This window comes from Ruditapes philippinarum, unplaced genomic scaffold (genome assembly GCF_026571515.1).
Source record: "Ruditapes philippinarum isolate M1 unplaced genomic scaffold, ASM2657151v2 ctg219_1_1_1_1, whole genome shotgun sequence".
Lineage (NCBI taxonomy): Eukaryota > Metazoa > Mollusca > Bivalvia > Venerida > Veneridae > Ruditapes > Ruditapes philippinarum.
The window spans coordinates 228,317-244,295 of record NW_026859162.1 but is presented as its reverse complement, the minus strand read 5'-3'; the positions used below and the strand labels follow the sequence as shown (position 1 = coordinate 244,295).

General features: G+C 31.2%; 1 protein-coding gene across 1 annotated transcript in view; it reads right to left on the bottom strand.

Annotated features, from left to right (window-relative positions):
- Window positions 1–5,870: 5,870 nt before the first annotated feature.
- The window catches only part of LOC132755474 (pyridine nucleotide-disulfide oxidoreductase domain-containing protein 2-like), a 46,141-nt gene continuing 36,032 nt past the window's right edge, over window positions 5,871–15,979 (bottom strand). Inside the window, 4 exon segments of the mRNA XM_060746348.1 lie at window positions 5,871–10,719; window positions 11,647–11,767; window positions 12,366–12,472; window positions 12,868–13,022. Of these exon segments, the coding sequence (XP_060602331.1) occupies window positions 10,643–10,719; window positions 11,647–11,767; window positions 12,366–12,472; window positions 12,868–13,022 (460 nt within the window). The 3' untranslated portion in view covers window positions 5,871–10,642.

The window sequence follows — 15,979 nt, the reverse complement described above, 5'->3', positions numbered from 1 at the left end:
CACATAGATATATTCAATGTGTAATGTTTCACATAGATATATTCAATGTGAAATGTTACAGATATATATTCAGTGTGAAATGTTTCAGATAGATATATTCAATGTGAAATGTTACAGATATATATTCAATGTGAAGTGTTTCAGATAGATATATTCAATGTGAAGTGTTTCAGATAGACATTTTCAATGTCAAATGGCTCATACAGATATTTTCAATGTGAAATTATGAAAGATACTAGTGTGGTATATAATGAATTATGAATGCATTAATATTAAGATTATAACCGATCCATGACTGGTCATCGGTCAATAGGCAATTATTTCATCAAGGTAGGCAACATGTCTTTAAGGAATCCCTTTTAAAATATCATGCTACGTGGAACTGCATAATTAATTAACTTCACTTAGGTCCAAAAGTCTAAATACATAAAATTTGAATTTCTTACATAGATCAACTGGGACACTTGAAATTATAAACAGAAATATATGCATAAGATGGTTAAGATATAAATTCCTAAACTGAAAATTATATTATAGTGCTATTTTAGCCCGATTTTAGTTGCAACGCTGTTTAAATTTAAGCGGATGGAATCCTTTAAACATAAAGATAAGTCATATTTTACGATGAGGAAAACTCTACTTTAAATGCATTCCAGTTATTATATTACTTGACGACAGCTCGAGAATTTACCTTATTTACAAGAGTTTTTCAGTCGATAATTTTTCCTGAGAATGCCCTCTTATCACGACAGTTTAACAAGCTGGTACAGATAACCAGTGAAAACAAACTGGAAAATCGAACATGTCCGCAAACGACATAACAGTGAAGTGGTAAATGTAACGCTGAAATAGGACTGACAAATGAACGGCAACTAATAACATGATTGAGCGTGGAGGTACACATACATTGTTAAGCAACGAAAAATAAAACAAAAGGATATATAAAATGAAAGAAAAAAGAAAAAAAAAGAAATAGAAACATGGTTTATATACATTAAATCTATATTTTTTGTCATAGTTTTAAAATTTCTAATTTCATTCACATAAAACACAATTTCTTTAAATACATCTGAACAAAATGGAAAATTACCAAAAACAACATTTTTTTCGGTCGACATTTGTTGATGCCTTTACTTTTTTGATGTGAACAAGCATATTACTTATTGTTTCCTTTCCAGACTTTCAGGTAATGTCGTTCAACCTCTCACAAACTTGTGTTGAAAAGATAAGTAATAGATGAAAAACGATAGGTGCTCCCCATAATCAACGAACAGTTAATAATTGAGCAACATTGAGCAAAATACTACTAGAAATAGTTATCATTCTTGTACAGTACACACCAAATCAAACTCTTAATGGATATAAACAATGAGAGAACATCTGAACTGCTATGAAAGACAATTAAGGGTATAATTCTGTAAAACAAACACCACCTTAAGCTGGGCACGCCAGACGTTTTCCCAATTCTTATTGCAAACACGTCGAAAGAAGAACATTAAGGTGAAAGTTGTTCAAAGATGTACACTTCTTCTTGTACAGAATTTCATTAGAATTTCATATTTGACCTTCAGAATCACAATCAGTAAAGCTTGAAGTATTCAACATGCCAGCGTTGTATTGTTTTCTCCAAGTATAAATAGTATTTGTCCATAATTATCGTGTATAAAATATATATATATATATGAATTTTGTAATATAAAAAAATGTGTTTGTATACTTTTCAAGAGTAAATTAGGCATATATTAACTCATTGCTAAAACGATTAAAAGTGTACATGTTTAAAATAGCAGCATAATATTTTGTTCCGCAAACATTTTATTCTATTTACGTACAGTATTCACGGAGACATTCTACGAATCGACCTTAACCCTTTCGCTGCCAGATTTATTGATCACCTATTTGCCAGAAGGTTTTCTAAGAAATTACTATATTATTAATTTATATAATTATCATTATTTGTTATTTGTATTATAATAATTAAATATGTTTCCAAATCTGCTAGTATATAATAATTATTGTCGATGGTATAATTATCTATATATTTATTATTATAATTATAATTATTATAACTATTATTATTATTAATATAGAAACGGCAAAAGCCGTCCATATGGCAAATACGCCGAAAATAATAGAGAAGGCATATGCTGTCCCTATGGCAGTGAAAGGGTTAAGCTACATGCCTCAAGATGAGCAAAAACTTTTCAAGAAAATCTAACTTGAGAAAAATTGTTCTTAGAGTTTAAGAAAAGTAGAAATATCAAGATACAAGTAATAATGCTTGTAGTCAAAGTCAAAGTCAAAATATCTTTATTTTTCATCAGTTCACAAAAAGTGACAACATGATACATTCGAAAAATTATGAAACAATTAAATTCGGGTAAAAAAAAGGACAAAGTAGGCTAGCAAATAATCGCATTTTTAAAAAAAAAGGTGAAGGGATCCTTTCATAAAGAAAAGGAAAAGTTTGATTTAAAGTTTCTTCTTTTGTATATAACTTCAGGCTACGAGAAAGTGTGAGAAAATTATTATATTCCCAATAATGACAAATTGATTCAAAAAAATGATAAAATAAAAAACTTATAGCGGAGAAAAGTTGATTTAAACGAGGTTAATGTACACCAAACGATTTTTTTATTATCTCAATTTGTCTTGATATGTCGATTAGGTTTTGTTACGTAAGGCAACGCTCCTATTTTTTATATTTACAGACTAATGCGCGTGTAGTCTGTGACCTATATCCGCGTGACATACCCAGTCTGAACACAAATGAGCCGCGTCACGACAAAACCAACACAATGGGCCTGCGACCAGCATTTTAAGTGACGTTTGCAATGTGTAAATTACTTTCTTTGTTTACTTGACACTATTTAATTTTTTAATATATTTAAAAAAAAATCGTTAGAATTAACATGAATCGGGGGGGGGGGGCATACTTTAAAATAAAATTCATAAAAATAATTCAATTCTGACAATAGATATGTAGATCTAAAGTTGATATATAAAATTCAATAAGCTGACATTGAAGGTCGTCGTCATGTTAATGTCAAGGTCATAATTCGGCATGTAGGTTTTGTCATAAATGTTGCTTTACCCGAACATGAAACTAATTAGTAAATATTTGACAAAGTTATCATAACTTTTTCATATTATTAAATCGATAAATGCAGTTCCGTGTAGAAATTAAGGCTTTAAGCTGTGGCGAAAAAAAGGAAAATTATATTAAACCTGAGCGGGATCTTCTCCCCATGACGAAGTGAACGACGATTTGTGAATATTGCACTTCCAAATCATGGAATGTTCTACTATTCTATGTCTTTGTTATTCATCAACAAAATAATTCATACTTACTTGGACAAAATGGCATATATGATACAAAGGTAGTATTAAATAATTTAAACAAGACGGCCCAGAGGGTCCTGGATCGCTAACCTGAGAAATAGGTCAAAATGTCAATGTGGAGCCCCTTATCACCCCAGAAGCACAATTTGAAAACGAGATACAGCTTAATCTGAATACTTTTTGTACACTGTCAGCAAGGAAATTTTGAGAAAAATTATTTCAAAATTGAAACAGTGGTTTAGATGTTGTTGTTTTTCTAATTTTAGCTCTGGCAGCCATTTTATTAAACAGTTCAGCCTGTCACTCAGTGAAAGGTGACTAATAAAAAGATGACAGAAAAACAAACATTTGACACCTGGGGCAGGGCCAATTTTGATCCTAGGGCTTTTATTTGAACAAACTTGGAAGACATCCACTAGAAGATGTTCATGCCAATTATCTAACCTCAAGCTCTTTTAAGTTTTTAACAATTTTTTAAAAAAAAAGGCAAATTTGGGATCCCCCTTTTTGGGCCTGGGGCCAATTTTAGTCCAAGGGCTTTATTTGAACAAACTTGGTAAACATCCATTAGAAGATGTTTCATGCCAAATATCTATAGTGCTTTTGGATTGTCACATGAAAATTTCTGACTATATACATAAAAGGAAAATGAGGCACTAGGGGTTTTATTTGAACAAACTTTATAGTCATCCATTAGAAGATGTTTTGTGCCAAATATCTAAGCTCTACCTCTTGGATTTCACACAAGAAGATTTTTTTAAGTTTTAACTATATAATCAATGACCATTGACCCCTGGCAAATTTTGAACTTGAGCAAACTTGGTAGACATCAAATAGAAGGTGTTTTATGCCAAATATCTAATCTATAATGCTTTTGGATTGTCACAAGAAGATTTTTCAAGATTTTACCATATACATATAAGGAAAATCAATGACACCTGGGGCAGGGCCAATTTTGATCCTAGGGCTTTTATTTGAACAAACTTGGAAGACATCCACTAGAAGATGTTCATGCCAATTATCTTACCTCAAGCTCTTTAAGATTTTTTAAAAAATTTTGTAAAAAACAAGAGGGCCATGATGGCCCTGAGGTCGCTCACCTGTATATAGGCCTCCCACCCCCACCCCTGGGAGGGCCAATTTTAGTCCAACGGCTTTTATTTGAACAAACTTGGTAGACACTCATAAGAAGATGTTTCATGCTAAACATCTAAGCTCTGAGCTCATTGGGTTTTTTCAAAGAAGATTTTTTAAAGTTTTTACTATACACATATAGTTAAAAACAAGGACACCACTAGGGCGATGCCAGTTTTGACCCCAGGGCTTTTATTTGAACAAACTTTGTAGACACTAACTAGAAGTTGTTTCATGCTTAATATGTTAACTCTAGCTATTTCGGTTTTTTCACAGAAGAGTTTTAAATTTTTGCTATACACATATAAGGAAAATTAATGACCCCCGGGGCGGGGCCAATTTTTGACCCGGCAGGGCTTTTATTTGAACAAACTTGGTAGACACTCACTAGAAGATGTTTCATGGCTTAATATCTAAACTGTAGCTATTTGGGTTTTTTCAAAGAAGATTTTTTAAGTTTTTGCTATATACATATAAGGAAAATCAATGACCCCCTGGGGCGGGGCCAATTTTGACCCTAGGGCTTTTATTTGAACAAACTTGGTAGACATCCATTAGAACATGTTTCATGCTTAATATCTTAGCTCTAGTTCTTTGAGTTCTTTAAAAGAAGATTTTTTAAGTTTTTACTATGTGCATATAGGGAAAATCAATGACCCCCTGGGGCGGGGCCAATTTTGACCCCAGGGCTTTTATTTGAACAAACTTTGTAGACACTCACTAGAAGATGTTTCATGCCAAATATCTAAGCTCTAGCTCTTAGGGTTTTTTTTAAGAAGATATTTAAAAAAATTTCTTTCGGTTGCCATGGCAACCAGAGTTCTGCATGGAATTAAATTCTTTGAACAATTTTTAAAGGTGACCACCAAAGGAACATTCCTGTGAAGTTTGGATGAAATTGACTTAGTGGTTTATGAGGAGATGTCATTTAAAGTAAAAGTTCACGGACGGACGGACGCTGGACGCACATTTCAATGTTTGAAGTAAATCCCTCAAGAAATAAAGAAGTTGTAGTAAAAATTATTAAATTAAAAACTTGAACCAGAAATCTGGATGGAGACCACAGGTAGATTACGAAAGCTCTCTAGCTAAAAATCACAAAACCCAACAATAGGCTTTGATGATGGACTCTTAGGCAATGGACATAAGGAAGGAATCTCAGTGACGATACTTCTGTGAAAGACTGGTTATAATTTGTTGAGGAGAAATTGATTATGCCAGTACACTAACATTCACCACTAAATAACCAGTTTTTTCCCTTTCAGAAAACCTGTCATATTGATGACATCCAATTTTGACCTTTGACCTACTGGCAAAATTTCTACATATGAAAGGTTATCAAATCAATGAGCTTTACTACATCATGAACAGCAGAAAATATAACCCAAAAAATGTAAGCTTCTACCAAATTTTATTTATCTTTATAACATATTAAAATGTATATATACATAGTATATAAATATCTAAATATCACGATAAGGTATGTTAAGCAAAATTTGCTACCTTATTAAAGTTATATATTTTATTCTACAATAGTATATTCATTATATCTAAAAAAAAAACATCACAAAGTTTTAAATATAATATCATACCTTATCAAATTTATGTATCTTATTTAACTTTCAAATATATCACATAAAGCTCACCTAATACATGTATAAGAAGGTATAAAAAACATCACACATTTTAAACAGATATCACATTACCACTTCTGAATGTTTCATTTATCAGAGATTTATGTATCTCCATGGCAACACATAATATATATCCATAAAGTAAAATGTTTATAGAATTAAGACTTTCTCAAAATGTATGTTTAACAAAAAATTTAAATATCACAATCCTTTTTCCCAGGTCTTTGCCTTTGCTCTGACTTTGTTAGCTTAAATACGGGTAATTTATATTTTGTTTTACATTGATGTTAAATTGTTTATTCAATATTCTTTTCCCTGCTTTTCCTCATCTTTCATTCTTGATAGGAACATTTACTATTTTTAAGGGAAAATTCTAAAAAATAAACTGAATGAATAACAAACAGTGTACATGGACATCTGACAGCATCAAACTGCCCCCAGCAGGCAAATGGTTATCCTTTTCTGTGTAGACAAAAGCAACAACCAATTATATATCTGTTCTATATTTGTTCATCAATAATTAATGGACATAAAAACTGGTCCCAAAAACAGACATAATAACTGGTCCCAAAAAATAAACATACATGTAATAACTGGTCTTACAGATATAATAACTGGTCCCACAGACAAAATAACTGGTCACATAAACAGACATAATAACTGGTCCCAAAAACAGACATAATAACTGGCCCCAAAAAACAGACATACATGTAATAACTGGTCTTACAGATATAACTGGTCCCACAGACATGATAACTGGTCACACAAACAGACATAATAACTGGTCCCAAAACAGTCATAGTAACTGGAACAACAAACAGACATAAAAACTGGTCACATAATCAGACATTATAACTGGTCCAAAAAACAGACAAAATGACTGGTTGAACAAACAGATATAGTATCTAGTCCAACCAACAAACATAATAACTGGTAAAACAAACTGACACTATAACTGGTCCAACAAAACTAAGATATTTCATAAAAAATGTTCATACATAATGATCTCTTTTTTTCCGCCATTCAATAATAATCCCCACCTTCCCCCCATTTTTGCATAATGCATTTTTCTATTTATTTATTTGGATGAGTTTATTATCATTTAATGAATTATGTACAAAATCAAAATACTTGTATAAAATAGGTAAAAGTCAATAATGACTGTTATAACTTATAACAAGACAACCTCTATACCAATGTTAGTTACAGGGCTAAGAAAGCAGCGGAATATTTTATTCCACAACACTTTATTTTGTTTACATACCATATTCATGTATATTAAACTACATAGATATTCTTTGTAACACATACTTTAAGAAACAATCATAAGGTTATGAAAACCACATCATGTAACTGTTTTTTCTATAAAATATTTCATTTGATATAGCTTGATACACAAATTTTAAATTAATACATTCTGGTTATCATTTACGTCATTATGAACTGATCATTATAACAAAAACAATAAAAATTGTTATCTTACTTATATTTACGGTATAATGAGCATTGTTGCAGTGTTTGATAACTTGTACATATTCAAAGCAAAAATGAAAACCAACAACACGAAGACTAAATTGTATACTTAATAGTTTTGATAAACAACAACCAGAAACAAGAACGTGTTTGTTAAACACAAATGCCCCCCGGCTCAGATTCTTGTCAGTAGCAATATTTCAAAAAATGTTTACCCATTCACTCAGTTATGGACAGAAAAATTGCCAAAAAATTGTAAGCACAAGTTATATAGCTTTACAAAGTCATGGCATTTTGTAATTGTCAAAAATATAAGTTGCAAAGTCATTGCTCTGTTTTGTGAAGTTGAAAAATATTCAACTTCATGCAATTTATCTTCCTACCAAATATTAAATACATCTGTCATTAAATGAAGGCTGTATGGGCAAAAGTGTAAAAATCTATTTTGAGCACTGGTGACCTTGACCAAACTGACCCCTAACTCTATCCAAAAGAAGAATACCATGTAAGTTATCTTCCTACCAAATATGAAATACATCTGTCAATAAATAAAGGCTGTATGGGCAAAAGTGTAAAAATCTATTTTTAGCACAAGTGACCTTGACCCACTGATCCCTACCCCAATCAAAAGGATGAATACCATGCAAGTTATCTTCCTACCAATATAAAATATATCTGTCACTTAATAAAGACTGTATGAGCAAATGTGTAAAAATCTATTTTTAGCACTGGTGACCTTGACCCAAATGACCACTGACTCCATCAAAGTTTATGTTTCTATCAATTATAAATAACATCTGTCTATAGAATAAGGTCAATACACCTGTAACAAGAACTGTCGGAGGACAGTATTGGCTCGACTATTAAAAAATTGTCACAAGGGTGTTTTATTGAGTAAAATAATGCTAATTACCTATGAATACATAAAATTGACCGAAAAGGTACAAAGGCTTGTTATTAAGATGTTTTATCAAGTAAATCACTGCTTTATTATTATGAATGCATAAAAATGTCCCAAAAAAGGCACAAACTCTTCAGTAGTTATGGAGATAACAGCTTACAAGCAAAACTTTACCATGAATTTCTAAGTTGAAAAAGGGGAGAAAAATCAGCCTAAATGCAAGATAGAATTATGGATCTTGGTCAGTGACCTACAATTATGATTCTAAATGCATATGTGAAGTTTTAAATAAATATCTTTAATAGTTATTGAGATATGTAAAACTTGCATGTAAACATTAACCAAGAGACTAAGTAGAAAAGTGGAGATGAATCAGCCTAAATGCGAGTAGAGTTATGGAACTTGGTCAGTGACATACAATTATGACTCTCCAATTATGACCCTAAGTACATGTGTAAAGTTTCAAGTAAATATCTTTGAAGACCTTTAACCAAAATTTCTAAGTTTCAAAGGGGCAAATTATTCTGCAAATATTGCAGGCAGAGTTATGCAAATTTGCAAACTGATGTACATTGTTACTATAAAAAAGTATTGTAAATTTCAATTGAATATCTCAAGCAATAATTAAGATATTTGACTTTACAAAAAAACTTGAACCAAAATTTCTAAGTTTCAAAGGGGCAAATTATTCTGCAAATATTATAGGCAGAGTTATCCAACTTGTCAATCTGATGTACATTGTTACTATAAATAAGTATTGTAAGTTTCAATTGAATATCTCAAGCAATAATTGAGATATTTGACTTTACAAAAAACTTTAACCAAAATTTCTAAGTTAAAAAGGGGCATAATTCTGCAAATATTGTAGGCAGAGTTATCCAACTTGTCAATCTGATGTACATTGTTACTATAAAAAAGTATTGTAAGTTTCAATTGAATATCTCAAGCAATAATTGAGATATTTGACTTTACAAAAAACTTTAACCAAAATTTCTAAGTTAAAAAGGGGCATAATTCTGTCAATATTGTAGGCAGAGTTATCCAACTTGTCAATCTGATGTACATTGTTACTATAAATAAGTATTGTAAGTTTCAATTGAATATCTCAAGCAATAATTGAGATATTTGAATTTACAAAAAACTTTAACCAACGCAGACACCGACGCTGATGCCGACTACAATAGCTCTCATATTCTTCGAATAGTCGAGCTAAAAATGTAAAAATCTATTTTTAACATTGGTGACCTTGACATTGGTAACAGTGACCTTGACCCAAATGACCCCTTACTACACCCAAAGAAGGAGGACCTCCCTTGGCATGTTTGTATTAAACTAAGACATCAACTAAAAAATAAAGGCTGTATGAGCAAAAATTTATATATTAATTTTTTAAACCAGTGACCTTGACCTTGACCCTAGAGACCGCTTACTCCACAAAAATTAGAGGACCATCAAAGGTATCCAACTACTAAATATGAAAGATATCATTAAAGAAATTAAGCAATTAGGAGAAATTCAAGATAAATCCAACTTGCCGAGGTTAACCAGACAAGGCCCCATTTTCAAAGTGAGAAAAGGGAAATAACTGGGAAATATGGATGACACTGTTATATAACTTGGCAATATCCTGTACTTTGTATTGATAAGTAAGTGTAGAAATTATAAAGCCATTAGTATAGATAGAACTTAAGATATTTCAAACTTGCCGTTTAAGGTTAACCATTATTAATTTTCTAAGTGCTGAAAAGGGCAATAACTTGGTAAATATGAAAGCCAGAGTTATGTAACTTGCCCAGATCATGTACTTTGTATTGATTAGTAAGTGTGTAAACTTAGGAGCCATTGGTACAGGTAGAACTTAAGAAAAATCGAACTTGCCGTTCTAGGTTAACCTCGTACGGACAGACGGACGGAAGGTTCAATTACTATATGCCCGGGGGCATAAAAAAGATAAATAAATTATACAGTGTATATATAAAATCACCTTGATGAGAACAAAACAAACACAATGACTAACAAGTTAATACTATTCCTACATCACCTATCATTACTTAAAGAAACTAAAGACAAATACTGTATACAACACTTGAATATACTGGCTTTATGCTTAAAAACAATATAAAAAACAAAATACTGCATAAAAGAGAAAAATAATAATTTAGAATTTAAGTTTTTTACGGTCTTCCATCACAGTCAGTGCAGCAATTCTACCAGCAGACCCCATCACTCCACCTCCTGAAATAGCAAAATTAATATTACCTTTACATTTATAAATTCATTTCACCCTTATCCCACTTAAAATCTAACATTATATTTAAGACTAAGCCATCTTTCAATATAGACAAAAAAAATTCATTTGTTATAGGGAAAATTTCAAAATATGGAGTGACTGAATAGTGAACAGTGCAGTTCATAATGTATGTGGCTGTGCCAGCTGATCTTGGTCTGCACTGGCTGCATGGGTAACAGTGAGCTTAAGATTTCGTTGTATTAGATATGTACCAATAATTCATCAGTTATTAAATTATTTTGGGTAAGCTGATGCAAAAAATGTGTAAATTTGACATATAAGTGTAAAACATTTTATTAAAATTGCTCCTCATTTAAAATGTCACGCCCAAATTTTAATTACTGTTGTTGTTGTATTTAACAGTTTATCTTCTGAGAAAAGTCATCTATAATATAAATCATGTTATACCCTGAAACAAATGAGTCAGTACATAAATTTAACTGTAATTTTTCTTGACGCAGTTCAATTGGTAAGGTAAACATGTAAATATGTTGCAAACTGTCTAAATAAAACAAGTAAAAATTGTCCTTTATGACTAAAAAAAGTTGTTTGAATAGGGTAAGCAAGCCACTGTTGCCTTAGGCAAGAAACTTTACACTTGTTGCCATTAAGCTTATAGTTTCCTACACAATCAGACTATAAACAAATTCTGTAAAACACTAAGAAGAAAGGAAGGTAAAATAAGACAATTTATCACCTTGCAAAACTTTTTTTTTCTTTCAAAAAAGTAAAGTTAGTAAAATTTTTTGCTATACAACTGTTAAAGTCTGTTCATTAAGATAAAATTGTTTATCAAGAGCTGACCTAGAAATGGCAAAATAAAATTTGGCCATATAATTCCATATTGTTTATGATTAAATAGACATATTTACCAGGATGAGCTCCACTCCCACACAGATACAGTCTGGACACGGGTGATCTGTAGTCACTGAGAGCTGATGTGGGTCGTACCATGTACAACTGGTCAAGAGACATTGCTCCATGGAAAATGTTCTGAAATGTATATGTGTATATAAAAAAATGTTCAATACATCAATATGACTATGCAGATTTTGACAAACATACACCTTCAAGTGGTTTAATTATTTATTTATTACATCATTGTATAGCTCTATAGTGCTTTATCATGCAACACTGCATGTTTTAGAATTAATCAAATTTTTAACAAGTAAATTACATGTACATTGTAGTAAGCTCACCTGCTTAATGTTGTTCAATCAACTTCATTATCTTTCCTTTAATTCTAAATATCTAATAAAACTTAGTCTAATCGTTTCCATGTTTCAAAATTTATTGTTCAAATGCTTTACAATTATTTTCACACTTTAAAACCTTTAAAATCAAATGATCCCACATTTGACCCCCAAATTGTGCATATGAACTAGAATGACAAATGCAAAATTAACATCTCCACCCTAAATTATACATACTACTTATATACAAATGTAATTATCATCAGTCTAGGTAGCCTGACATTATATCTGCACTTATTCTTATATACACTTGCCTTGCTTAACTACCATTTCTTCGCACTTATTCTTATTTTTGTTTATCAAAGAACATTGAATTATCTATCATATTTGTCACTTACCCCTCCTGTGAGTCCAAACACTGCCTCTAGATCAGGAGGTGTAAGAATATCTCGCCCAACCACACTCTCCTTGAAACCAGGGGCATATTGTTCTATACTGTTAAATACTGAAACAAATATACATTCCTTTCGAACATTTTCCACATCAATTTGTCTGATTATTACTTTCATACATAAATATTAAAAATTGAGTTTTCAACATTAAAATATGTCCAGAACGGACATTAGTGTAAAACCTTGCATATAGTGGTACTGGTAGTATTTGTATGCTGATTATTATTGTACAAGTAGTATTATCTCAGCACTTATTACTGGTCATATTTTATGATGATTATTACTGCCATGACACCTATTACAAGTGGTATGCTAATATAATGCTTATAATAATACATTTTGTATACTTGGCTTAACAGCGATTCCTAGCATTTTTGGAAATGCAAGTTCTATAATAATAATTCCAATCTATTTAAAATTTAGCTTGCACTTAGTAGCTCATACATACCAGTGTCAGCATATTCATTCTTAGTTTGATCATCCCATGTCTGTCCGTCTGCCAGGGTATATGGTGTATATTGTGTAAACAGTAGAACAACATGGTGACCTGGTGGAGCGATAGTAGGGTCTAAGCTTGATGGTATAGTCATCTCTATCATTGGCCTACCAGAACAAAGAAAAGAAATCATTAAATGATAATACATAGATTTTTTTCTTTTGAAAGTTGGTCGAGGCCATTTACCAATCACTAAGTGAGGAGAGTTATATGAACCATTTACCAAACCACTAAATGAGGAGAGTTACATAAAACATTTACCAAGAACTAAATGAGGAGAGTTACATAAACCATTTACCAACCACTAAATGAGGAGAGTTACATGAACCATTTACCAACTACTTAATAAGGAGAGTTACATGAACCATTTACCAACTACTTAATAAGGAGAGTTACATGAACCATTTATCAAGAACTAAATAAGGAGAGTTACATGAACCATTTACCAACTACTTAATAAGGAGAGTTACATGAACCATTTACCAACTACTTAATAGGGAGAGTTACATGAACCATTTACCAACTACTTAATAAGGAGAGTTACATGAACCATTTACTAACTACTTAATAAGGAGAGTTGCATGAACCATTTACCAACTACTTAATAAGGAGAGTTACATGAACCATTTACCAACTACTTAATAAGAAGAGTTACATGAACCATTTACCAACTACTTAATAAGGAGAGTTACATGAACCATTTACCAACTACTTAATAAGGAGAGTTACATGAACCATTTAACAACTACAGTAAAAACCCGCTTTACGACCACCCCGTTTTCGAGACCAACCCGCTAATACGAACGATTTTTCAAAGACCCGATTTTTTTATTCTTTATTTCAATGGTCGCTAACCCCGATTTTGAGACCACCCCGTTATTCCGTAATACGACCAGTAAATTCAGTCCCATTTCGTAAATTCTGTACAAATACGACCGCGGGCACTTTCTCAACTTGATATTGACAAGCATGTATATTGCTGAAAAATTTTTGACCCGTAGTGTAAACAACAGTTGTACTGGTTTTACGACATTTAACGACATCCAATTTACGGCAGAGGTCAAGGTTACTTTGTATCAAACCCGGAAATGATCAATAATATTGTCGATAATTTCTTAATTTCACACCTTTAATGTCATAACTGGAGGATTAAAACAACAAAATATTGAACAGAAAAAATTCAATAAGTTTTTTAGAGGTGTTGCTGCTATCATTATCTCTTTCCTTCCATAATTTTAAACAAACATAAACATGATACGATTTGGCTTTTGAAGTTGTTATCGGCGATGAAAACTGTGAAAATAATTAAAGGTTAATTGGTCGATGTGCTTTGTAGTAAAATGGTGATTTAATTGAGTAAGTCATGTCATTCTTTTAACAAGAATGTAAAAATATGTTTGTGTTTAAAGACATTCATAATACATTTTGTACCTCTAAAGAAGTTTAAAAAATTTATAATGATAAAAAGTAAAAGAAAATTAATGAAAATAAAAAAATAATAGTGTATGCTTAATATCTTCTCATTTGAAAAAGGTTAGCCCAGAATTAAACATGTGTACAGTACATGGTATCCCTTAATATATTGCCCGGTTTTCTGTTTGACCAAACTCATTAATGAGACCAACCCGCTATTAAGACCAGATTTGTAAAGTCCCTTTATTGGTCTCATTAGCGAGTTTTTACTGTACTTAATTAGGAGAGTTACATGAACCATTTACTAACTACTTAATAAGGAGAGTTACATGAACCATTTACCAACTACCTAATAAGGAGAGTTACATGAACCATTTACCAACTACTTAATAAGGAGAGTTACATGAACCATTTACTAACTACTTAATAAGGAGAGTTACATGAACCATTTACCAACTACTTAATAAGGAGAGTTACATGAACCATTTACCAACTACTTAATAAGGAGAGTTACATGAACCATTTACCAACTACTTAATAAGGAGAGTTACATGAACCATTTACCAACTACTTAATAAGGAGAGTTACATGAACCATTTACCAGCCACTAAATGAGGAGAGTTACATGAACCATTTACCAACCACTAAATGAGGAGAGTTACATGAACCATTTACCAACCACTAAATGAGGAGAGTTACATAAAACATTTACCAACCACTAAATGAGGAGAGTTAAATGAACCATTTACCAACCACTAAATGAGGAGAGTTACATAAAACATTTATCAACCACTAAATGAGCAGATTTACATGAATCATTTCCCAACCATTCAATAAGGAGAGTTAAATGAACCATTTACCAACCACTAAATGGAGAATATGAATCAATCATTGATCACTAAATGTGGAGAATTAGAACCATTTACAATTGACAAAATGAGGAGATTTTGAACCAACTACTAACCAATATTTATGATGTGTTTTTTAACTACTATGACATAACAATTTTTTTTGTCAGAATTAAATTTACAGCTAACAAGCTAATAAACTCTTCAAAAACACTTAAAATATCACCTTTATAGCTTTTATAACAGGGTTAATTCTTTTAATCATACTTAATAGAGACTGAACTGGATAAATTTATGCAATCATGCTGCAAATGTTGCATGGTTGTCAAAACATTAATATTTCAAAGATTTCAGAACAAATTAAAATGAAATTATCTGATTAATCTTTGAATTAATCATTTTAAATACATGGTGGACTTAAAATGTTTTTTCATTAAAAGACCTGATAAGATATTCAAAAATATGTATCAAAGTACTTCAAATATCTTTTAAATACTCTTCTAAAGATTTTTGTATAATACAATTTCTCTCCTGATAAATTAATACTAAAATTAATAGAGGATATAGAATGAGTGTAAGTTTAATACTGACTTAATTGAATGGGTTGAATAAAATTATATAATGCTAACCTAAATGGCATCTTAAAGTCATTATAAACACACCTTGCTTACTTTAGCTGGTGACAATATGGGGTAAAGTGTCAATCCTTAATATAAACATTATAGAAAACATTTTATCTTTTATAAATCAGTACAAGTACTTAATCCTTAAAGATAGTAAAAATTTAATTTTCTATAGGCTAA